The 26,456-nt window shown below is 42.2% G+C and overlaps 2 protein-coding genes across 10 annotated transcripts in view; one reads left to right on the top strand and one right to left on the bottom strand.

Moving 5' to 3' along the window:
• R3HDM1 (R3H domain containing 1) overlaps positions 1-10,296 on the bottom strand; it is a 73,185-nt gene extending 62,889 nt beyond the window's left edge. For all 6 annotated transcript variants that reach the window (XM_035130460.2, XM_035130492.2, XM_035130498.2 and 3 more), the window contains exon 1: positions 10,126-10,296. The gene's annotated coding sequence lies outside the window, so the exon portion shown is untranslated. The remainder of the gene's footprint in view (positions 1-10,125) is intronic.
• Positions 10,276-26,456, top strand: part of ZRANB3 (zinc finger RANBP2-type containing 3) — a 41,580-nt gene continuing 25,399 nt past the window's right edge. Inside the window, exons 1-4 of one of the 4 annotated variants that reach the window (XM_060279413.1) lie at positions 10,276-10,606; positions 17,760-17,921; positions 22,326-22,344; positions 25,425-25,603. In XM_060279413.1, the coding sequence (XP_060135396.1) occupies positions 17,767-17,921; positions 22,326-22,344; positions 25,425-25,603 (353 nt within the window). In that variant the 5' untranslated portion in view covers positions 10,276-10,606; positions 17,760-17,766. Of the gene's footprint in view, positions 10,637-12,451; positions 12,914-17,759; positions 17,922-22,325; positions 22,345-25,424; positions 25,604-26,456 lie in introns of those variants that run through there. The other 3 variants (XM_035130520.2, XM_060279408.1, XM_060279407.1) reach the window with 3 other exon arrangements.

Raw genomic sequence — 26,456 nt, 5'->3', positions numbered from 1 at the left:
TTGCGGCGCTCATCTCGCTCTATAGGCCGAGGGAGCCAGTGTTTGTCCGCAGACAGCTTCCGGGTCATGTGGCCAGCATGACAAAGCTGCTTCTAGCGAATTAGGATTAGCATACAATTAAATATTATCCCTAGAAGTTAAAATAATAGATGATATTCAATTCAACTAAGCCATACGCCAGTCCAGTGATTTCAAGAGGTCCATACTAAGACTAACGTGGGTTATCAGCCAATGTTTTCTGTGATTTTAATTTTTTAAAATGTTTAATATTAAACATTTTCAATAAAGCAAATCAGAAACTGAATAATACCAGTGGAAATTAAGAAGCAAACCAAATTCAATCAGAAAGCACATTTTATTGGAAACATTCTTCTTACATGTCTAATCAGAAGAACATTTGGCTTTTTGAATTCTGTTATTATAGCCCTCTCTTCTCAAACACCATCATGAGCCATTTTCAAAGGGATCAAAACAAAGTCTAGATCAGTATTTTCAATAGCTCCCTGCCTGGTGATCAGCAACACCACCAAGAGAATATCAGATTGGAAGGTTTAATTCACAAGGGAAAGGAAGCAGCAGTAAACAAGAATTATCATTCTGTTTGTTAACTATTCTAAGTAACAAAATTAGCACCAACATTCCAAGGCAACTGCGGCAATCTTCCCTCAGATGCCTCCCCCAAAAAGGTTCATAACCTTTCCAAATTCAGACTCCTCTCCATCCCAACTTTGTGGAAGAAGATATTTCCTTCAACAAAATAAACTGAAAGGACATGACCTCATATGTATAGTTTTGTAAATATATTTATGTGCTTCTTTTGAGCTCAGCTCCATGAAGTACATTATGCTCAGGGCAAAGGAGACTTGTCCAATATCATGCACTGAGCTTCACAGCCAAGTGCCAATTCCCACTTCCCTGCAAAGAACATAAACTTTAAAAGAGGAGACTCAGGCATCCAAAGACCTGCATACATATATTGGGGAGCAGTGACTGCTTGTGGGTCCCTGATATGTATTCTCGTGTGTTTCTTTATGGTACTTTCCCCTTAAGGCAACACTGGTCGAATGGCAGAAAGTATGACCTGGGATTCAGTTTCATTAACTAACTTACACATAGACACGTTATTATGATTGTTAGTAGACACAAAGCACACAGAGAAATAAACAAAAAACCCACCATTTTAAGCTGTTATGTAGTAGTAAACCAGCAGAAATGATGCTAAAGGGCAAGTGCACCTAAAAAAAGTAAGCAATTTTAAACAGTGTAAAATTTAAGCAATTAGCTTAAGCAACTGGGATTCCAAAAAGTTAAAGGGGAAAGGAGGAAATGCAACTGGCAACATATGCAAGACTCTGTACACACATCGTTAGTTACCAAGAGAGCCACTGCTGGTTAATTAGCAGTATACACATTTTAGAATAAGAAATGAACAGAAAGATGACAGGAGTCCACAGACATCATAAGCTAAAGAAGACTGCAATGCTATGCAATTATGAAGAATCCCATGGGGATTTACTGGTGAGGAAATGTAAAGCGCAGAATTTGAGACTCTTCATAGATTTATGTTGTCAGTGACAAAGCCTTCCTGAAATTCAGTAGTAAAATAATCAGAACCTTAATACTTTTCACTTAATGACAAATGTGTATGATCTCTATACAATCTTATGGTCTTTATAAAAAAAACTCTTTGTGGTGTTAACTGTTGAAGTTCACATAGCAAAGAATTCTACATACCAAGCATACCTTCAACTTCTTGATAAGACTGAATGTAATTAGTTTAATTAGGAATCCTGACCACAAGTTTTTCTTGTGGGCCCAGTTCTTTATTCTAAAATTCGCTTCACTCAGTTTCAACACCAGTAAACATCAGGTACTGTATGCATTGTTAAGAAATGATTACACTTGTTTCTATGTCTTAATACATTGGGTTTCATCCAACAAAGCTGTTTCACTAACACAAGGACTTTCGCTTGGAACTTTTCCTTCCTCTCCTCGTGCCTAACCCCCTCCCCCAATCTGTTCCAAAGGATTTGGGGGAAACCCAGAACAGATTTGGGGAATGTGTAATGGGGAGAATAAGTTCTGTGACATAAGCAGAAGTCCTTGCACAAATGTGACAACTGTTGGATACAACCCATATACTTCCTCCCTCCAGAGAACAACATTCAGTGACACTATATGGTATGCATCTTCAACTTTTGCTTGTCACTGTTTCTTGGTTGTTGTGTCCATACAGAGGCAAACTCGGAATTAAAATGGATTCTACATCTCCAACTCTCTCTGCATCTCCAACTCTCTCACCCAATAGGAGTTAAGAATTCCTGTGCTTTAAAGAAGCCCTGGTGCACCTCTTTGTTCCACATTTTTGCTCGTCTTTCAATGTGAACACTACAAGAGTTCAGGATTTTCACCGCAAACCACCTCCATGTATTTGGATATAACTTTCCTTTTACCAAAGAATAATTTGTTACCCAGTACTGAAAACTAAGAAAAGGAACATAGTGTGACTGCTAAACACTTTGATGTGGCACGAAAAGAAAGGGCCAAAAGTACCGTTATTTATTCTGCATACTTAAAAAACACCAGGGTTCAGTTGTGATTTATCACAGAATTAAAAGTTCAGGTTGAACTTCAATGTAGCACTAAGGAGGTTTCCACTTGTGCTGACAGAACAATCTCCTCCTTCCTCTCACTGCATGCTTTCTGGGAGGTTCCCTTGACCCTCCAGAGCAGATCTGGGGAAGGCATGAGGAGTAAGAAGAGAGGGAAAGTCCCAAGTGCTAATGAGTGCTTGTGCTGGCATCCACTAGTGGGACTGGACAGTTTAATCTGGTCTGTTGCATTTAATGTCCACTATGAAGAAGCAGGTGAATGCTTTAACATGATAACTAATGTGCAACATGTGTATTGGGGGGGGGGGTCATGTGGTGGAGGAGGGACAGGTGCTGCTATCATTGTCATATGTCTGAAAATAAACCTCTACTTGTGGCCAGCTGTTCATGTATCCATGCAACTGGGACACCCATTTTACCCAGATATCCTGATCAAGTGACGCACCTTCCTGAGTCCACACTCAAGTTGCAGCTGTTGAGAAGGCTGGCCTGGAGATGAGACATAATGGTGAGCTGTGCCATGAGTGCCCTAGACTCCAATACAGTGTGAATAGGCCAATGTCTCAACAAATCTACTGTATGTTCATTTCACCACTAAATGGGCCCTTTCTAACCATGACATTTAATGAATAACACAAAGTCCAGGGTGAACAAAGACTAAAATACTTTCAAAAATTTACTCTAAAACTATCATTTTCCTATCAGTTTTGAGATCAATAATGCTAGCAAGAAGAATGCATTTGTTGGCCAGCTTTGTGGAGAAAAAAAGGTTTATGTCTGAAAAGTTACTTGTTGGCTTATTCTTCTTAATTATTTTATGTAGTTTTTCTGCCATCCCTATCACCTCAGAGTCAAAGAGATTGTGGTTCACCCTTCTTTCTCAACACGTTGCCTCCATCTGTATCCTGTAACAGTTTTTAAACAGCAAAGTCAAGTCTTCGGCCTACTAAAGAGAACAAGAGCTTATTTAGCATCCAAAGCTAAAAAGTTCTGTCCATCTACTACAAAGGCTGGGGCAAAGGAAAGAAGGCACAGAGGAGCAAGGAAGAACATCACTAATGATTCAACATTAAGACAGGGATAACTAACAGTTGTAATAACCTGCACAGAGCTATTGCGTTTCATACTGTGGGGTTTTTAAATTGAATTTTATTGTTTTAATTACTGGTGTAGGCTCCTTGTGGTGAAAGGAAGGACATTCTATAAATAAGTAAAGTAACTTACTGTGGGCAAGCAAATTAATGCAAGGAAAACTCTCCAAGATCTATGAATTCAGTGAATAAAACCACAGACTATGGAAAGTACAAGGTAGACTTCAATGGAAACTATGCTAGCACAAATTGACCTTGGGTAGACATAATATAACCAGTGTGGTGTAGTGATTAAGAGTGGTAGACTCGTAATCTGGGGGACCGGGTTAGTGTCTCCGCTCCTCCACATGCAGCTGCTGGGTGACCTTGGGCTAGTCACACTTCTCTGAAGTCTCTCAGCCCCACCCACCTCACAGGGTGTCTGTTGTGGGGGAGGAGGGGAAAGGAGAATGCTAGCTGCTTTGAGACTCCTTCAGGTAGTGATAAAGCGGGATATCAAATCCAAACCCTTCTTCTCTTCTTCTAAACATGGTTTGGTGTCTTAATCTTGATTAAGATGTCAAACGTGGGCAATATTCACAAAAAAGGCAAAACAATGCAATGGCACCACTGTTGTCCTTGAACTAGGCAACCTAAGGCCCAGGGACTGGATGCAGCCCAATCGCCTTCTCAATCTGGCCGTGGACAGTCCGGGAAAATCAGCGTGTTTTTACATGAGTAGAATGCGTGCTTTTATTTAAAACGCATCTCTGGGTTATTTGTGGGGCATAGGCATTCGTTCACCCCCCCCCAAAAAAAATATAGTCCGGCCCACCACATGGTCTGAGGGACGGTGGACTGGCCCACGGCTGAAAAAGGTTGCTGACCCCTGAACTAGGCACTCTCTCCACCATTTGCATACAGTGTCTGAGTACTTCATTTCCTTATTTAATAGCAGACCATATATAACCCACCATTTCATCCAACATGACAAAACTATGGTTTGCGCAAGCCATATATTATACAGTAAGACGTGTTGTAATCTTAGCATACGAAACTGCATTGGTGTACAAAGCAATTGTGATTAACCACAGGAACAGTTTTCAGTAGTGGTATAAAAAGGGTAAGGCAAGCCATTTAGTGTTACAAGAATGAAGTTCATGCTTGTAACATTAAAATATAGTGTTGCATTGCAACACAGTGTGGGGAAACTGTGTTTTAGATTGCCAATCTAGCCCCACTGCCATTGTAATTTTGCAAACAGAGGGGCAGGGAAACTGCTTTATATGTGGTTTGCTCCATGCTGATGTTCAAAGAGTTCAAAACGCTAAGCACTTCTTTCACATGCTTCGATACTCTGTGTGGCCAGAATTTGGGGAACATTACTGTGGTCTAAACCACAGAGCCTAGGGCTTGCCGATCAGAAGGTCGGCGGTTTGAAACCCCGGGATGGGGTGAGCTCCCGTTGCTCGCTCCCAGCTCCTGCCCACCTGCATAGCTGCCAAGTTTTCTCTTTTCTCGCGAGGAAGCCTATTCAGCATAAGGGAAAATCCCTTTAAAAAAGGGATAACTTGGCAGCTATGCACCTAGCAGTTCGAAAGCACGTCAAGTGCAAGTAGATATATAGGTATCACTCCGACGGGAAGGTAAACGGCGTTTCCAGAAGCGGCTTAGTCATGCTGGCCACATGACCCAGAAAAACTGCCTGCGGACAAATGCCGGCTCCCTCAGCCTATAGAGCGAGATGAGCGCCACAACCTCAGAGTCGTCCGCGAATGGACCTAACGGTCAGGGATACCTTTAACTTTACAGTTCATTGCACGTAATGTCCTCTTGGATTCCCAGAGAGAACTCTCTAAAAGCCAAACAAGACTCCAAAACAAAAGCATACAATTTCATCCAACAGAATCCTTCAGGTACAGGAAATAACTCACAGTACAAAACCCACGTGTACCCTATTCACTCCTACAAGCATATCTACTACTTAGATTGGTGATCATCCATACCTTGCCATTTGGTGCTATAATGAGGAGTCCAACACACACAGAGTGTTAAATTGTAAGGAAGCCTACTTAATGGTGCAGGAACAAGCAATATGTTTTCTGTAATCTCAACAAAGAAAGCAGTATAGATGCCAGTTGATTTCTGGAAACCAACACATACTAAGCAAGCATTCACATTTCCTTTCACTATGGTCACCTTAAAGCAAAATTCTGAGATCGTAAGAGGTCACGTAACAGTCCACTTTTGGTAATTTCCCCCAGATCTTAAAGCAAAAATTACCAGAACATACAGCATACACTGGGACAGCTGGCTTCCTCTTGTCCACCTAATTAAGTCAAATAACTGAACCGAAAACCACCCCCAATGCCCCCCCAAGCAAGGCTCAAACAACAAATATATATTTGTACACAAAAATAAGGTTCAAAACATTTGCTTCAGGGCATGTGGCGGGCATTCTCAGCAGGGTCACATATTCAAAACAAATTCAATTTGGCAGATTTCCACCTCACCTCCCGATGTCAGGGCCTGATGAAGAGTCCAACTGCTACTCTTCCCTCACACCAGAAGCGGGATTTCCCTCCCTTTCATACCCTGACTCATCTACGGTATTTCATTTTTACAAAACCTGAAGGAAAGGGCTTGGTGCTACTGCAGGGAGAACTAGTCACAGATTGCTCATTTAAAATTACCACCTACAAGCATCATAGGATTTTGATCCATCATCTTTACTCCTCCACCTATATTCTGCAAACACAAAAGGAAAAGGAAAGGAACTCACAACAGCAAACTAAACTACATTTTTCCATTGTACATTCTCCCAAATTATGACTAGTTTTATAAAACACTTGAAGCAGACTGGATACATCACACAAATCTGTCTGCCAGGCATAATTAGAACTATGAACAAGAGAAACCCACAGGATGTACTGACCATCTTTCGCTGGCAAAAACCCACCACCCGCCCCCCCATAAGTCCTTACCATAGCTAAAAAAATATTTGCTCCCCCCCCCCCGGCAACACAATTCAAACGTTCTACATTGCTAGACATTACGCAGCTCCACTTTTAAGTTAAATGTCACATGAAGAGCCTGCTAAAAGCAGACAGTGATGTAGCTCATGTCCTGTTCCATCTGGACAGCAGCTCACATGGTGCCAGACACAACCAGGAACAGGAAGAGCAACATTCCAGCAAAGGCAAAACCATACTGGCCAGCTGTTTTGCAATAATGCCACAACTGACAGAAGCCATTAAAAAAAAAATTAGACCAACACAGATGCACACAAATAAAGCCCAAGCTAAACAAATACAGCACCTTTGTGCTGTTTCTAAATCTGATGTAAACTGCTGCAGAATAACTTATTATGAACACTAAGCAATGACGGTACAATAATTCTATTTGAATATAATATATATAGAGAGAGGAAAAATAATTGTAAAGACTTATTCGACCAAAATTCTTATAACAACCCTATAATGCCACTTACCATAGTAAATCACTCGATTTCTTTAAAAACGAAACCAGAATTGCAAAGGCACTAAAAATATACTTAACTTACTAGAATACAGACGCATTTTTGCAAGTGCTACAGAACACATTTTTATTCAAATCCAGTCCAGACAAAGTGTCAAGGTGACTACAAAAGTACTTAGTTTCAAGTAAAATAAACGTAATGCAAATGTAGAATACATTTTGTACTTGGCTAGGAAACTTCTATAACACACATGGTACAACATACCAATAATTTAAAATGGCTTATGACGCCACAAATGCTCTTATCCTATCACTGTAATATCCAAGGTGGAGAAGATATGAATGCACCTCAACGATTCTATAAAGACTCTCACACACACAATGGGAAACCTGTGTATGTTGTATTATCTATTGCAGCTCTACCTTTGTTTTTCAATGCTTCATTTTTTACTGTTAACCACCCAAGACTCTCACAAAGAATGGGGGGGGGGTATAATAAATTAAACAATAAATAATATTTTGACTCCTCCTGCTTTTGAGTAAAGCAATTGAGACCAAACAGCATTACTAAATACTGTTCCCTTTCTACCTCCAAAAAGATCAAAGCATTCTAAGATACATCAACAGTTAAACCAACTTGCTTTCAGTATTAAAGTTTTCCCTTCATCCATGGTGGCCCATACAACCTGTATGGAAGGAAGATCTCAAAATCACACTGACTGCAGGCTGAAGGGGTTATTGACACCAGTCTCCTGGCAAATTTTGAATTGGAAAATTATCTGATACCCAAAAGCTATCCGATTTAACTTATTTAAATTTAACCGATATAAATCAAAAAGGGCAAAATGTTAATTTGTATGCATAAAATATTTCAAAGAGCCAAAATATTTGATTAGTATACAAATTCAATAAATCACAGTTAATGTTATTAAAAACAAATCCAAAACTATATTTGTAAATATTTTGTGACAACACAATAGCATGTGCTTTCCACACATGGTTTAAATTTTAAGGAGAAAAATGGAAGGCACTGAAAACCGTTAACATTATGTAAACACTTATGTCACTTTCAGGTCTCCCAAAGCAGCTCCCAAACATCATAAAACAGATAATAAATTTTAAACTGCCAAATTTGACAGTCATTTTAGATTACTCCTTAATTTTGTGAAATGGTGAATTTTCCACCTTGCATCACAGCATGAGGGGGACCCGGCAGTTCTTTGTTACCCTGAGAACAAGAAAACATTCCTTACCTTTAAAGGTATGAGTACTTAGCTATTTTAAAAATGAACAAATCATTTCAACACAAAATAGGCAAAACAATATACCCTGGATCAGTCAGCCCAACTACAATAGTGTGTACTTCACTTTTAACCACTGGTTCTCTCAAATGTCTGCTCTGGGTTTTTTGTTTTTTTTAGCAGCTATCAATATGCCACAAGCTATTTGGAGAGTGAACAAGCCCCTAAGTAACCACAGAGGGAGGAAAGCATTTACATTATAATATGGGCAAGTACCTGTATGCAGTTTTAAAGTCCTTCATATGAGGCAGTTACTGTGCACTATTTGAAGCTCTGGTGACCCAGTTGCACTTACAGCCCTTGAGGATGCTAGAAATCAGTCCTCAAATGGGACTAGGGAAATTAACTCTACCTTGCACCCACAAACTCAATCCATGACACTTCGCTAAAGCTAACAGAACTTATTGCCTCCACCGCCATCAAGTCCATGGAAGTGGGTCAAAGAGCACAAACGGCGAAATATATTGTCTCCCATTGCAGTCTTCAGAATTATACGTGCACCAGCCGTTTTCTGACGTGCGTATGGGGCTCTACTAGTACAGGCCTCAGGATTACCTCATACAGCCTTTGGAGAGGATGCAAAGTTGAAAGCAAGCCATCGCTTCCTTGGGGGCAGTCTCCAGGCTTATAACCTACATATGTATCGCTCACGAGTCCAACAATATACAAAGCGTCACGCTCCCTACAGACCTTGTGGCATAGTTCCTTTCACTAAAGATCTCAAGAGTACTGTCATGCCAAGTATCCCTTTAGAACAGAGAGAAATCTGCAAAGATGGCTCTATCCACGGATTAGGATGGTACCGGTAAACCCTCAAGCTTAGAACCGAAGTGACAACCACAGCTTTTAACCAGCCACTTCTTTTAACCATTTCAGGATGAATCAACACTTCACAGGGAATGAAGAGGGTTAGCCACTGCAGGTCCCAAGCGAGTGTTTGTTTCTCTCTCTCTCTGAGTGTGTGTGTGAATGAATATGAATATCAGTTTATCTGCATCCATTCCTGGACCAGCTTCCCTTTTTGACAGATACTGGGAAGACGTGTATCCTAGGAGGGAACCCATGGGGGGGGGGGGCAGCGGCAGGGATTTCTCCCACGGCAGGCCCTCAGGTTATAATAATGCCTGTCTTTGGGAATAATATAAAAGAGTTGCCATCCGGGCAGGAAGAGACTGGCCATGACATTATTTTGAAGCCATCGTGTTTCCTCGCCCAAAGCAGGGAAGCCCTTCCACCGAATGCAAAGCCTAGGGGCTTGGTAGACCCCACTGCATCCACCTACCAACTTCCCCTCTCAACCCCATACTGTCCCTGCCGGGGGGGGGGGGAGAGGGAGGTCACTCCCCCCCCCCCGACCCACTGCAAGGCCCGGGGGCGTAACTGCACCAATTGCATCCACGAGGCTGGCGCGCACTTCCGTCCAATGCAGGCCGGTCAGGGCGCGGGGGGGGAGGCAGGGGGGGGGAAGAAGAGAGAGGGAGGCTGGCGTTGTGGTGGCGGAGGCGCTGCAAAAGGGCAAGACCAACCTCCCCGTCGCCGGGGACGGCCGCTCTCAGGGTTCCAAGCCTTTCTGCAGAGCGCGGAGGGGGCGGAAAAGCGGGAGGGGGAAGAGGTATTTATAATGGAACTGGGGCGGGGGGTGAGGGAGGGAGGGGGCGAACTTACCGCAATGGCGCGAGCCTTGACGAACGGGCGGAGAGGAGGAGGAGGAAGGGGATGAAGGCGACGGCAAGGCCGGCTCGCGAAGGGGGCTTCACACACGAGGGGGAATTAACCCCATCACCAGCCCCCAACAGCGACTCCGGCTCCTCCTGCTGCTGCCGCGGGTGCCATAGAGAACCGCCCTCTACGGGTCCCGCTGGCCAATCGCGACGCCACATGCTGCTGACTGCCGCCCCGCCCAACCACTCAGCGCCTGGAGCACGCCTCCTCAGCCCCCGAGCTCTACGCTGAGTGGACCAGAATTCTGCCCACGCAGGAAAAAACGCCCCGGTGAAGCGAATGCTAGCCAATGGGAGGCCTCGCCTTTAAAGCCGAGAGACGACCGGAAGCCGGCCAATTGGAGATCGGAGTGCGGTTAGAAGACCGGCAATACGGAAGCCCCACCCTCTGAGGTGCCTGTGACCAGTGGCGTTGCCGCTTTGAGGTGACTGACGGCCCCGAGCGCTAGTTATAGGTAGGCTTTACGGTCTGTTCCGAAATGGCACCTGGCCTTAGTTCCCCTCTGTGGTGGCGTCTTGGACAGCCGGGGAAAGTCCGCTGGTTCAAACAGTAATTAATATTACGGAGGTTGATGGACCACAAATCCCAAGAAACGCTTCCAAATCGCCTTAGCTTCAATGAACGGGTCCTTGAAGCGAGGCATTCTGGGGCTTGTAGTACTTGGTGCAGAAGCTTTGCTTAGATGAGCTTTCTGTTCCCAAGGCGCCTCCTGACAGTCTGTTGCCTTAAAATCGAAAGGTCTCCTCCTTACAGCCCTATATTTGTGGCCTTATATTTGTACCACTCACATCATTACGTCCTCCACCCTAAGTTATTCTGTCGCCGCGGTTAGCAGGCTCCTCCTCCAGTCACTGCATTGAGTCCTTAGGTAAAAGCAGCCTACGCATTTCCCGCCTGCCTCTATGGCGCGTTTGCCTGCCTGCCAAAAATCTCAGCGGCACTTTGCAACCTGCTTGCATTCTATATTTCATTGCTGCGATCTTACTGAATTCAGTGGGTCTTGTTACTCAGTAGGCACAGGATAGCCATGCCTGTCTTAGCAACCCGAAAAAGCTACACCGGCTCGCTCTCCTCACCCCACCCCAAACAACCCTGTCCCCTATCGCTGTTCTAGGTTCTTGTTTTCCGATGCATATCGTGTGTGTTTTTTAAACTGCTCTTTATTAAATCTTACTAGCACATGTGTTGGCATGTTACAGCAAAAAAGTAAAAGGAATGCCCTGTACAAAACCTTATTATTAGCCCACGAACGCTTATGCTTCAGATTGTTGTTGTTCTTCAAGGTGCCAAAAAAAAGTTTGCTGGGTGTGTGTTTTTTTTCCTAAATTATTTTTTCCAAGAAAATGTGTTTTATCTACTTCATTCTGCTGAAATCAACCTGACGTTTTCACAGCGTTTCACATCATGCATCCAGTCATTCTTACTCCCAGCGGATCTCCTTCGTTACAAACTCAAGATAGACGTCGAAGCTCCCACAAATATCCATCGCTTTTTGCAGGGCACCTGTTACGACCCGGAAGCTTTTATTATTGCTCGCAACAACCGCTAATCGCCCCTTGTAACCCCGAGTTTGTACTTGAAAGGGTGGCCAAACGTGCTTTACATTTTTCGCCATGACATTTTAAAAGGCGTCCTTAGATTGTCATGCAGTTCTAATAGGGGAATAACTATTTTAAGGCGCGACTGCACATTCTTTTTTATGCTGCATACGCAGAAGTACAAAACCAAGTCCAATGGGGCTTCATCCCAGCCTTAAAAGCTCCTCCCTTCATAACCCACCACCTTTCCCATCTATTCAGTCTAGTCTGCAGCTTCCTATACCCGCCCTTACACATGAACTTGTAAATCAGCCACCCAAATTGTTTGTGATCTTCCATCGCTTCTCCTTGTTCCATGCGGCTTACACTGAAAAACGGTGCATTGATATTTGTGCTCATTGCTGTCCTGGAAGAGGGGAAAGGAGGCTTGTTTGTATTCCCATCGTTTGGCCATAATGGGGCTAGGGTGTGCGAATGAACACAAATGCAGGAGAGGCCCGCCATTTTAATCTTTTTTTAGAAAAAGAAATAAATCCATGCGGACCATAGCTGCCAAGTTTTCCCTTTTCTCGCGAGGAAGCCTATTCAGCATAAGGGAATTTCCCTTAAAAAGGGGAGAACTTGGCAGCAATGATGCGGACAGGCACTTGCTCACGAAGTACTGTATCTACCGCGCTCTTGGTTTGAGGTCATTTCCGCTGCGTTTGAGCGCGAAAAAGTTGTTTGGCTGCAGGAGGAGGAGTTGCTGCTGTTACGATTGCTGCACGGATGAAAGACCGGGTGTCGGTGAGGAAGGCGCTTCGACGAGGTCTAGGAAGTGGAATAGTAATTTATAAGCAAGTTTCGTGTAGTTGGGGCAGTGCAGTTTTCTTTAAACTGGTGAGAGCTATTGACTAGGAGGCCGTCAAAAACGTGGGAGTAAAATACAGTACTGCGTAGTTAGTTCTGCTTGCACCCGAGACTGATTACTGTACTTGATGCAACGTAAACGATCTTTTGACGCGTCTGAATGGCATTCCTGAACTCCTAGACTGAGGTGGTTTGAAGGGTGGCAGAAAGGCAGATATATCCACAGACACCCCTTCAATTCACTTTAGGACAGAGGTACTAGGTAAGGTGAAATGTGGAGGGTATTCGTATGTATATCTGTTCCAGAAGCAAACCCCATTTAGTTCCGTGGAAATTAACCCCAGGTAAGTAACATTGGATTATGTAGTCTCAATTAGTTTAGGGGCTGTGCAAAAATGTCTTGGGTTGCCATAAAGGCCATAGGTATGAAGAAGCGCTACCTAAATTTATTCTCTGTCTTTTCCTTTTGCAATCCCAGTGCATGTTTGGATTAGAGCTGGAGACACAACCGAATTACCGCTGGCTTCTTTATTTCCACAGAGAGCAGTTCTGCTTGAGATTTTTGCACCAAGCAGTAACCCAGCCCCATTAAAGATGGAGTCTTTTGCATACTTACCATAACAAAAGTGGGGCTTACTTTCAAGTAATCATATACTGTATATTTTTTGTGCTGCCTATGTAATGCCTCATTCATTCAGTTTTGAGGCTGCTATAAAATGCAGCTTTATCATCTCAGCAACATCCTTTTATCCCACTCCCCCCCCCCCATTCCTGGGTTTGCTTTGCTTAATCAGAAGAGGAGTTTTAGGTAGGCTTACTACGGTACTTTGTGTCCCAATAAAGGTGGTGTTACTTATCGTATTTACATCCTGCCTTTCCTCAAATAAGGTCCAGGTGGTATATGCTTACCTGGCCTCCCTCCACATTTTATACTCAGAAAACTGAAGTAGTTTAGACTTGTGGTCTCCAGCAAAGATTAGTGCCCATGGTCACTATTGAAATTTACCTAATATCTCAGCAACTAACAGGTACATTGCAAATACTTCTCGCACATCTACTACTCTTCCCAATGCTTCCTTTTAATGATAGAAATGCCCATTTGACTGCAAAGACTCCAGTCTGGAACCCTGGAAAGCTGCTATTAGTCATTGTTGACAGTACTGAGCTAGATGAAGCAATAATCTAACTTTGTATAAGACAGCTTTTTCTGTTCCTAAGATTTCTAGAGTCATGGGTATAGCCGGGATGTGTGGGGGGGGAATCTGCCCCCCTAAATCAAGCAAATCAATAAACTGACCAATTGCATAACAAATGACTCAGTTTTGCCCCCCTAACATAAAACCTGCTGCCCCCCCCCCCAAAAAAAAATCCTGGCTATGCTCATGTCTAGAGCTGAATCTGTAAAATGAACTCAGCAGGAAATTCAGATCCTGTCACAGACCATCCATGTGATGTTACACGCGCGGGTGGCAATGTGAACCTCTTGGGCTTGCCGTTCGGAAGGTCTGCGGTTTGAACCCATGCAACGGGGTGAGCTGTGGTTACTCTGTTCCAGCTTCTGCCAACCTAGCTGTTCAAAAGCATAGCAGTGCAAGTAGATAAATAGGTATCACTGAGGCAGGAAGGTAAACTGCGTTTCTGTGCACTCTGGCTTCCATCATAGTGTCCCATTGTGCCAGAAGCGGTTTAGTCATGCTGGCCACAGCACTCGGAAAGGTGTCTGTGGACAAATGCCGACTCCCTCGGCCTAAAAAGCAAGGTGAGCACCACATCCCATAGTCGCCTTTGACTGGACTTAACTGTCAAGGGGTCCTTTATCCTACTTTTTCCTTTGTTGTTTAGTCGTTTAGTCGTGTCCGACTCTTCGTGACCCCATGGACCATAGCACGCCAGGCACTCCTGTCTTGCACTGCCTCCCGCAGTTTGGTCAAACTCATGTTCGTAGCTTCGAGAACACTGTCCAACCATCTCGTCCTCTGTCGTCCCCTTCTCCTAGTGCCCTCAATCTTTCCCAACATCAGGGTCTTTTCCAAGGATTCTTCTCTTCTCATGAGGTGGCCAAAGTATTGGAGCCTCAGCTTCACGATCTGTCCTTCCAGGGAGCACTCAGGGCTGATTTCCTTAAGAATGGATAGGTTTGATCTTCTTGCAGTCCACGGAACTCTCAAGAGTCTCCTCCAGCACCATAATTCAAAAGCATCAATTCTTCGACGATCAGCCTTCTTTATGGTCCAGCTCTCACTTCCATACATCACTACTGGGAAAACCATAGCTTTAACTATACGGACCTTTGTCGGCAAGGTGATGTCTCTGCTTTTTAAGACGCTGTCTAGGTTTGTCATTGCTTTTCTCCCAAGAAGCAGGCGTCTTTTAATTTCGTGACTGCTGTCACCATCTGCAGTGATCAAGGAGCCCAAGAAGGTAAAATCTCTCACTGCCTCCATTTCTTCCCCTTCTATTTGCCAGGAGGTGATGGGACCAGTGGCCATGATCTTCGTTTTTTTGATGTTGAGCTTCAGACCATATTTTGCGCTCTCCTCTTTCACCCTCGTTAAAAGGTTCTTTAATTCCTCCTCGCTTTCTGCCATCAAGGTTGTGTCATCTGCATATCTGAGGTTGTTGATATTTCTTCCGGCAATCTTAATTCCGGCTTGGGATTCATCTAGTCCAGCCTTTCGCATGATGAATTCTGCATATAAGTTAAATAAGCAGGGAGACAATATACAACCTTGTCGTACTCCTTTCCCAATTTTGAACCACTCAGTTGTTCCATATCCAGTTCTGACTGTAGCTTCTTGTCCCACATAGAGATTTCTCAGGAGACAGATGAGGTGATCAGGCACTCCCATTTCTTCAAGAACTTGCCATAGTTTGCTGTGGTCGACACAGTCAAAGGCTTTTGCATAGTCAATGAAGCAGAAGTAGACGTTTTTCTGGAACTCTCTAGCTTTCTCCATAATCCAGCGCATGTTTGCTATTTGGTCTCTGGTTCCTCTGCCTTTTCGAAATCCAGCTTGCACTTCTGGGAGTTCTCGGTCCACATACTGCTTAAGCCTGCCTTGTAGACTTTTAAGCATAACCTTGCTAGCGTGTGAAATGAGCGCAATTGTGCGATAGTTGGAGCATTCTTTGGCACTGCCCTTCTTTGGAATTGGGATGTAGACTGATTTTCTCCAATCCTCTGGCCATTGCTGAGTTTTCCAAACTTGCTGGCATATTGGGTGTAGCACCTTAACAGCATCATCTTTTAAAATTTAAAATAACAGTTCAGCTGGAATATCATCACTTCCACTGGCCTTGTTATTAGCAGTGCTTTCTAAGGCCCATTTGACTTCACTCTCCAAGATGTCTGGCTCTCCAAGATGTCTGACTCTCCAAGATGTCTGACTTTTTCCTTTACCAACCCAATATAGCATTTCTGTGCACAGTGAGCATTCATTGTTATATTGGAAGTGAAGCAATATTGCTACCTGTCCTGAGGGTTTTTTCCTAAAGATTCTAGTGCCTAGGGCAGTGGTTCCCAACAGGTGGTCCGCGGACCCCCAGGGGTCCGCGAGCTATGCCAGAGGGGTCCGCAAGATGCTATTAGAATAAAAAATATATTAAATATATTTCGTATGATAACAGATTTTTTGTTTTGGCCGCTTCCTGCATGAGCAGAGTCTAGCGCAAAACTAGAATTAGATAGAGGCAGTAGTTCTGCTGTATGCCGTTAGGTGGCGCTTTACAAACACTACTGTTTTGCAAAGAGGCAGCGCGCGCATTCTACTAACGCTCACCTCCCCAAGATGCTTTGCGCGCGTTGGCTTCATTTGTGCGCTACTGCGCAGGTACCCTGTCTTCTCCATTCCCCTCCCTCCTCCCTGGCACGCGCTGCCTCTTTGCAAAACAGCAGTGTTTGTAAACAAAGCATTGTTTTTCGCGGAAGCTACAGTTCGCGTAGTTAAAAATGGACCGTTGGTTAAAAAGTGGTTCGTTAAAACGACAAAGGCCTACAGATGAAGAGGAAGATAATGCATTTGATGTTCAAGCAAGTAAGTCAGTGACTCTCGAACCGATCTTGTCAGTGTCCATTGAACCTAAATCGTCGGCGTCCCTTGAACCTAACCCTTCCAAGATCAGTGTTAAGCTTACTAGAAAAATTAGATTAGGAATTAGGAATTAGATTTCTGATTAGGAATTAATGGGGGTCCTTGTCACAATAGCGGCTTGATGAGGGGTCCTCGAGAAAATTTTGTTGGGAGCCCCTGGCCTAGGGTGTCACTTCATCCCATAAATGCAGATATTCATTAGGATACAGCACAATTGCATGTAAGAAGATTTATTATTATAGGTGATAAAAGTCAATGATCCAGGCTACAGTTTGTAGTTGTACTTCAGTTGTGATTCTGGTTCTTTTATGCTACTTCCAGTGCCCTGTAACTGCTAAGACAATAATGACCAGTCTTCTTTAACCAAAATTATACCCCACTCGATTGTAGTAAAACCTGTGTGTGACAGGATTGCTGTTGTACAGTGAGAGGGGGGATTAATTCCCATCCAAAATGGCTATTGATGGAGTGTGACTTCTTTAACTTTGCATGATTTGGTTTTTTTCTGGCCTTGTTTTTTCCTAATCAGCCTTTGCTGAGGGCAGGTAGTCACTGCATTAGGTGAGGCTGGAACACTCAGTTACTACAGGTGCAAAGGACCTGCTTTCCTGTAGAGAAGGCTGCCTGTCGCTTTTCTACTTTGTGTTTTAGGCTTGCCTCCTTCCAGTCATTGAGCGATACAGAAAGAGGGTAGAGGAGTAGGCTCTTCTGAGGATAAAAACCACTTTAGCCTAAGTTAAAATCACATAATCATTCCAGTGTCGTTAAAAATATATATATTTTTGAGCTGTACTCAGTGAAGCACTTGTGCAGTGATGCCTCGAAAGGGGAATTTTACCTACTGTGGTCTCTGAAGTTTCATTAACAAAGTACTCCAGTGATCAATTTAACATGCTTATTTGTACAAATAAACCCAGGTACACATTTATCAATGTTTTAATAAAACAGCTTATAAACCAGAGTCCTGGAACTGCAACCATATCCATTTTGATACTATTTATGAAGTCAACGTTGTGTTCAAATATGACCTATATTGATAAGTACTGGAGACTACTGAGTGTGGCATTTTGAAATCGGATCTCTTCTTATTTTTTGTCAGGCGGAACATGGCAACTGTCATCCAAGAGACTTGTACACGTCAAACTTCTGGTTCAACTTCCGATGACAATAAAAGACTGTCTTACCTACCTGAAAACTTAAAAGACAAACTGCTTTCATTTCAGAAGAAAGGAATTTTGTTTGCACTGGAAAGAGGTGGCAGGTAAAACTATCTTAAACATGGAACTGTCAAACCATTTTAGGAGTGCAGAAACTAACCTATGTAGTTGCAATGGCTCCAATATATTTTCTGAATGTTATACTGAATTTTTAGACCTGAATCATTAAGTAGTTGAAGCTAAACCCCAAAGCTTATGGTATTCTTCAAGTATTTAGAATAGGAATTACTTGTGCATGTAGGGGAGGAAAAAGAATCGGGAGGTGCAGGGAATTAGGACAACACAAATCTTTATGACTGGGTGCTAATAGCATTTATAAGCAAATGTAAAATGAATTTTTTATCCATAGGATGAAGAGTAGAAAAAGGTAGCATAATGACTATTCAAGACAAACATCAATGTAGTTAAATTGCTTTGTACATGTTACAGACCACCCTTGAACATAGCCACCTGGAATGTCAGAGAGAAGCTACCCCTTGGCCTCTTCCCCAAATGCACTTGTCTTCTGTTAAAGGGTTTTCCAGCATGCACCCACCCCTACACACATGCTTGCAGCTTGAAATGTACTGTCTAGGAAATGTTTGGCCACTTGATTCTCAGATGGCTAGCATTCGCCCCCACGCCCCGCTATAAGTTAATTCGCTTTTCACTGGTTAACATGTAAGGGTTAGTGTTTTGTTTAGAATAGGCTTGAACTGGACTACAACTCCCATCATCCCTGACCACTGGTCCTCCTAGCTAGGGATGGTGGAAGTTGTAGTCCAACAACATCTGAGGACCCTAGGTTGAGAAAGGCTGCTCTAAAGGCGCAATAGTCTTTTTTACCATTCAACACTTTTGCCTCCTGATGGAAGTCTGACACAGCCTTTTTGTGAATGGAAAAGTACTTCACATAATTGTCAACGTGATGCCACTCATTGGGACCATTTTAACTTAACATTCCATGCACAAGTCATCTGAGGCTCTGTTTTTGGTGAAGTACCCTAATTCTTGCAAGACAAGTCATCTTTGTTACAGATACAGGACTGCACAGTTGTGTTTAATGATATACACATTTTTTTTAAAATGCACCAGGCTCGCATTCCTTAAATAACCCCTATATGAGAGAGATGTTAATGCTAAAGTCTTAGCTTGTGAGTAGGATGCAAATTATATGCTAGAGTGTTATATAAAACTGATTCACATGAGTGGGTGAAAATCTGGAACTCCAAATTGAGGGGAAATAGCACTCTTCCTTGATACAGTCTGTTCTGTTAGGAAGTGTGAGTCCTGTTCGTAAAAGGAAGCAGGGGACTCTTTGGTACTAAAGCCAGTTTGTTTTTGTTATGTATCCATTTGTTTTTTGAAAACATAAGAGCCTGCTGGATCAGACCAGTTGCCGGTGTAGTCTAGCATCCTGTTCTCACAGTTGCCAACCACGAGCAGCACCAGAGTGCAGCAACGCTTCCTCCCCCTGTGGTTTCCAGCAACTGGTATTCAGAAGTATAGTGAAGCTAGAACATAGGCATTAGAGTTATTAGCTGTTGATACCTTTATCCTCCGTGGATGTATCTAATCCTCTTTCAAAGCCATTCACTGCCTTACGGGTGAGCAAATTCCATAGTTAAATTATGCACTGCGTGAAGATTTACTTTCTTTTGCCTGTCCTGAATCTTCCAGCATTCAGCTGCATCGGATGTCTGTGAGTTCTAGTGTTATAGAGAGGGAGAAAAACTAGTCTCTGCCCTCTTTCTCCATACTATGCATGATTTCATGCTACCTCTTACGTTTTCCCTAAACCAAAAAGCCCCAAATCTTGTAACCTTTCCTTCATAGGGCAGGTGCTTCATCCCCTTTATCATTTTGGTTGCCCTTTTTTTTCTTAATCCTTTTCAACCCTACAATACTCTTTTTGAGATGAGGCAACCCAAACTGTCCACTGTCCCAACTGCAAGTTTGTTATAATGGCATTATATCAGCAGTTTTATTTTCACTTCTTTTCCTAATGATCCCCTACCATGGGATTTGCATTTTTCACAGCTGCCAGTCACTGGGTTGACATCTTTATCAAGCTGTCCACTTCAACCCCAAAGCCTCTTTCCTGGGCAGCTGCGCATGAGTGTATTTGTGAAAATAAGATTCTGCCAACCCCATTATGCACACTTAACTCTAGAATCTATCCAGTGCCTTGCCTGTCACTTCACTGCTCAGCTTTGTGACCAAGTGGAGTCATGAACCAGGGTTTCCCCTTGAAAGTCTCAACGCCCAAACTTTCTAACTACGCTTCCTGTGTTTCCTTTGACTCATTGCAATGCTGATAGTTTCAGTGCCACAGATGAGTATATCTGTCATATTGTAGGTGCACTTTCAATCTATTTCTGGACTATGCTTTAATGCAACTTTAAAGCAACTTTCACCTTCTCCAAGAAGATGTTTGTGTCTGCCTTTGGTCTTATTTTACAGCTGCTTATATTATTTGTTTCAAAGTGCCGAAATTGTCTAAGGCACTACTGTATATATAAAGCAAACGAAAATGCCCTAGCCTGCCTTTAGGCTTACAATTATACAATAAATATTAAAATTAAATGACTTTTTCAAAAGAAATTCACAGCAATGCTACGCAGCATTATTCCTTTTATTTTATTTCTCAAAGCATAGTAGTAGTAATATTCCTATCCTGCCCATTCACTAGGAAACCCTGTGGGATGGGGAACCTATGGTTCTCCAGATGTTGCTAGACTCAAATTCCCATTGGCCACAGCCAGTATAGCCAATGATCAGGGGAGATGGGAATTGCAGTCCAGTGACATATGGAGGGCCAAACTTCCTCATCCTTGGGTTAGGTTGAGCTCAAATCATTTTGTGAGCTTCATGACTGAGTGGGGATTTATAACCTTTCTATTTTAGATAGCTTACTGTAAGCTAAAATAACATATATTATTTTACTGTGGGATGGGGAACAATTGCTTTCCCTGCCTTTACCTTGGAGTTCAAAAAGGACAAGTATCTAATTGACTGCTTTTAGGTTACAAGAGGCATTCGTGTATTTTTACACTTATTGGTGGAATCAACTTGGGATAAGGATAGCATCTAGGGTGTTTTATTTTTATTACTTAGTCTCCAGGTAAACTATTGGCCATGGTGTTCTCTTAGCAGTTGCATTCAAGAGGGGAAGAATCTAGGACATGGAGTATTATTCTTACTCTCTTTATGACATATTTTGTCCTTGTGAGCTGAGTTTAGAGCCTGAAATGAAATGGAATGCCTTGTCCCCCTCAAATTAGCGTTCTTGGATATAACTGTCATATAGCTGTCGTGAGCAGATGGTATGTGAATGATCTAGTCTCAATTGGGTAACTACCAGTTAAAAGGAAATGACTAATTGAACTTCAAAGAACAAGTTGTCCTGCTCACTGCAGTCAAAATATGTGACAGAAATGAGATTTGTGCCTCAATTTTTTATCTGAAGATTGCTTCAGAAGCACATAACCTTTCTGTTGGCGTAGGCAGCGTGCTCTAATTTCATTAACTCAGGAAGCAGTGAGGAAAAGCATATAACTAACAGGGCTTGGGGTGCGGGACTCTGGGTTTTCTTATTAGGATAAGGAATGTGATTTTGAATTACTGTATCTTAACCATAAGGAGATTTCTTTTTGTGGCCTACGTAATCGCTTCATTCTGCCCACAGTGGCAGATGGAATAGTTAAGCAGACATGATACTATCAATTATGTGATAATTAGATGTTTCTCTATAAAGAATGTGGTAGAACTCACAACTACATATACACCAGGACATTTTCAAATGTGGTGGCCGAGCAGTTAACTTCTGATCGGCAAGCCCTAGGCTCAGTGGTTTAAACCACAGCACCACCCGCACCCCATAGGTTCTTTTTAGAAACCCCTAAAGAGGTGTGGGTGGGTGTTTGGACGTTTGGAAGATCATAATCCAGCACTTTAAACACTGCACCGCACTGAGCCTTCAAAATAGTTGTGCTGTGAAGAGGATTTGAACCTACACAAGGAGTCCTCATTGAATTTCTAGTCCAATAGCTTAACTGCTCGGCCACCACATTTGAAAACGTCCTGGTGTATATGTAGTTGTGAGTTCTTTTAAAAGTTGAACCAAGAGCTTAGAGGACATGTTTAGTGGAACTTTCCGCCTTCTTTTTCCCCAACAGACCCCCTTGCCATATCGGAAAACGCCAGGTGGTTTTCCCTGCAGCATAGTTATGGCTGGGACACATTTGCTGTTCAAGAGTTTAAAGCCCATGGAATTATTTGCATTATTTAGATCCTGGTCAATAGTAACATTAAACAGTGTTGAAAAGAAATTGTTATAAAACTCCTAACAATTCCGAGATATAAATCTCGGAAAACAACCATGTGTTAGCAAACTGTGTAGAATGCATGCTTTGTTTGGTTAAAGTTCTGGGTTACCTTCTAATTTTTATTTTCATTTTCACCTCTAGGTGTATGATTGCAGATGAGGTAAGTGGCTCTTTAGCCATTTAATCTATTCTGTAACTGCTTACTTTGGATCAAACTGGTGCGCAACTGTGCATATATTTTATCTATAACCTATTTAGATATTTGTGAACCTCTTTGAAATGATTCATGGGGAGCAACTCGTAAATAATAAAATGATGTGTGTGTAAAAGATTAATTAAAAGGATCATTTCCCAACACAAATACTTGGTGCAAATGTAAGCTTGAAAGTAGTGACAATCAAAATGGGACTTACTAATCAACTTACTGAAAATGTGCAACAACGAAGTCTACCTCAAGTAATATGTTTTCATAGACTGAAGTGCCTCTCAGTTTTTCTAAGAGGTGAATTTGATATTCAGCGAATATTTTTCAGCAAGTTAGATATAGAAAAGTGTGGATAAACACTGCTTACACGATATGACCTGTTCACCGCTCTCTCCAGCCTCTTGCCCCCACCACCAGTCCTTGGGAAACTTCCTGTAACAGCAAGGAATGGAGTGTGAGGGCATCAGCTATAATGGGAGAGGAGAACTGGGCAGCCATGCACAAACCTAAGTGCCCTCCCATTACACAAGGGAACTCTGAATCTTAGCCTATGCCATGCTATCTAAATAGCCATAATGCTATTATCATTCTTCTTTATCATTCTTCAAACTGTGTGTATGTGTGAAAGAAAGATTTCTTGGTAAGTAACTTTAGAACTGAGTTGGGACAAACAATAACCTTATCTCTTGATTTTAATTACCGGTGTTTGTTGTTAGTTCAAGGTAACTGCCCCTTTAATTGAAAACTCGCAACTGAATGGCGAAATGCTCATGAATTTATTCATTTTCAGTCAATTGCCACCTTCACGATTATGTTACCTTTTAATTTGAGAGAGGCAAGTGTCTCAGTGTGAAGAAGCAACATAACAAAAGTCTATTTAAGACTACAGTCATAAGCACATTTCAGGAAAGTAAGTTTCCTTAAAGTCAGTGGGTTATATTTGTAAGGCAGGCTGCAATCTTCTGCATACTTACCTGGACACAATGGAAACAGACATAGAATGGGGCTATCTTCAGTATATTAACACTCAAAACGTACAAGTTTATTCTTGCATGAGTTATGAAGAAATTGATAAATTCACATAAACAAGTGTTGAGTGGAACCCAAAGATAATGTGCTGGTTGCTGCTGAAACACTATCTGTATACAAATAGAATGCAATTTACTATCATGTGGAATGAATTCCCAAACTGCAACTCTTTACTCAAATTGTCCTTTGGATTTCAAAGACAGAATTTTTAATGATGGAATTTATAAGATATGAAGATGAAGTCAAATTAACCTTAAACTAGCTTGTACACTTAAGATTTCCCTAGATGGTGAGAGTAGACAGCCCACAGAATCATAGAAAAAAACCACCTTTGCATAACTATTCTGGGATCTTCTACACACTTCTTAATTTCTGTCACTTCAGTGTGTTATAGGGAGATTTATTTATTTAAAATACTTCTTAACTGCCCTTCATCGTCTTACAAACGTGAATAAAAACTAGTTCATATGCAACAAATATAGATACAGTTGTACCTTGAATCCTGAACGCCTTGGGAGTCTCACGTTTTGGTTCCCGAACAATCGGAAACCGGAAGTGAGTGTTCCTGTTTTCGGACTTTCTTTTGGAAGCCGAATGTCCGATGGGGCTTTCGCGGCTTCCAATTGGCTGCAGGAGCTTCCTGCAACTAATCAGAAGCCGTGCTTTAGAGGTCGAACATTTCAGAAGTCAAACAGACTTCTGGTATGGATTTTGTTTTGACTTCTGAGGTACAGTTTTAAAACAACAACAACAACAAATTTAAAGACAAGAGCTAATGCTGCAAAATCTAAAAAGCAGAGTTGGGCAAACAAAATCATCTGTGATCTAAAATACCTGGGCAATCTGGAAAGTTGCAACCTGACTGGAAAGCTTGTGTTGGCCGCACCTGGTGTGTTTCCTCAAGAAAGTAGCATGGGAAACTGCCGTATACCAAGTCAGACCATTGGTCCATTTAGTTCAGTATTGTCCGTATACTGACTGATGGCTGCTCTCCAGGGTTTCTGGAATGGGACACCCCAGTCCTAACTGTAGATGCCAGGGATTGAAACTGCAACCTTCTGAATGCAAAGCAGATGCTCTACCGCTGTGCTATAGCCTTTTATCTTGGCATGCTAAAGGCAGGGTGCCACCACAGAAAAGGCCCTCTCCTTTGTGGAAACATGTTTTCCTTTACTAAAGAGTGTGTCTGAAGATCTTAGGGCAGAAGGTCTTAAGACATAGGCAAGCTGGTATGGGAAGAAGAATTTTATTTCTACATCCAAGGGACCATGATTATTATGTGGGATCAATGTAAGCTTTAATTTAATGGTGGCTTGAGGAGGAACCTATGTCAAAAATCGTGTGAATGCAAAACGGTGTGTTTTAGTTCTTCCTGATCTAGGCTCCTGATCCATGGAAAAAGAAGGAGTACAGTGGTACCTCTACTTACGAATTTAATGCGTTCCGAATGCACATTCATAAGTCGAAAAAATTTGTAAGTCGAATCCCATAGGAATGCATTGGGAGAAAAAATTCATAAGTAGAAGCAACCCTATCTAAAAATTCGTAAGTAGAAAAAATCCTATTCAAACCGCATCCAAGATGGCGGACGGAGCTCCATTTGCAAGTAGAAACAGTCATAAGTAGAGTTATTCGTAAGTAGAGGTACCACTGTATATGAGTATGGGGTATGGGTTTTATGTGTGTTGCGAGGAGAATAAGGTATATTTTGTAGGTTTATATATCCGGAGGTGATTTCTGTGGATATGTGAGTATGGGGGCTTCATGTCTACCCTTCTCCCTCTAATGTCCTTAACTGAGCAGATGTTGGAAGTGATTATCTTAGTCTCCTCAAAATGCACTTAAGTTGAGTAATACATTTTGGAGGTTCTAAGGTGGCTGCCATCTGCAAATGGAAAGTGTAAACAGCTGATAGGACTTTTTCTAGGTAAACCACTCATAAGGATGTTCCCTGCTTTCATACAAGTAACATTTCCTATTTTTTATTTCAATTTGTTGTGACTTAGATGGGCTTGGGGAAGACAATTCAAGCAATAGCTATAACTTACTACTACAAAAATGAATGGCCTTTGTTAATAGTGGTACCATCCTCTCTGAGGTACCCTTGGGTTGATGAGATGGAGAAATGGATCCCAGAACTTTCTCCAGAGGATATCACCATTATTCAGAATAAAACTGACACCTGGTAAGTGGCATGCTAGCAGTCACATTGCTTTGCCATCCAAACAGTAGCTCTGAAGCACTTAAGTTTTTTTTGTTTTGTTTTTGCCGTACTTACAAATCTACTTCCATTGTTAAGAGCATGCTGGTCTGGTTTCAACATCTCACTAAGCCATGATTTAGTGCAACATGCAGAAGCTGTAAAGAACCTTAGCAAGCCCTCCTGCCCACTTCTGGCATGGTTGGAAGGAGGACTTTAGCAGCCTTTTCTTTTGCTTCCACTGAATCTTGGCTTGTTGTTGCTCACACACCAGGCATTGTGGTTTAGTTTCAAAGCAAATCAACTTCAAACCATGCATTCTGAAGCCGCCTTATTAAACTAGTCATTGTGTGATGTGTATTGAATATCCATAAGCACTGCCTGCTTTACATCCTTTAGAGTTGTCACTTGTGAAAGCTTTTAGTTCAATATCTACTATTATCCTTTATAGGATGAGTGAAGTATCTCAACTTTCTCTGATGTTTCTTTTTCTGAATTAATTAATATAAATAAAATACTTTCAAATCTCAAACACTTTTGAAAGCAAAACCTATTGGGGTTAACTGAAGTACAAAACAAGAGCTGTATTAAATTCTATTGCATATTTTGCCAGTCTTCTGTGCTGTATCCAGTAGAGTAAACATAAGCTAGATAAATATAAATTAACAGAATTTAGCTAAAATTCCTTCCAGTAGCACCTTAGAGACCAACTAAGTTTGTCATAGGTATGAGCTTTCGTGTGCATGCACACTTCTTCAGATACTTCTCTCGTGCATGCACACGAAAGCTCATACCTATGACAAACTTAGTTGGTCTCTAAGGTGCTCCTGGAATGATT

This window comes from Zootoca vivipara, chromosome 1 (assembly GCF_963506605.1).
Source record: "Zootoca vivipara chromosome 1, rZooViv1.1, whole genome shotgun sequence".
Classification (NCBI taxonomy): domain Eukaryota; kingdom Metazoa; phylum Chordata; class Lepidosauria; order Squamata; family Lacertidae; genus Zootoca; species Zootoca vivipara.
Note: the sequence above shows the minus strand (reverse complement) of the source record. Positions and strands in the feature narration are given on the sequence as shown.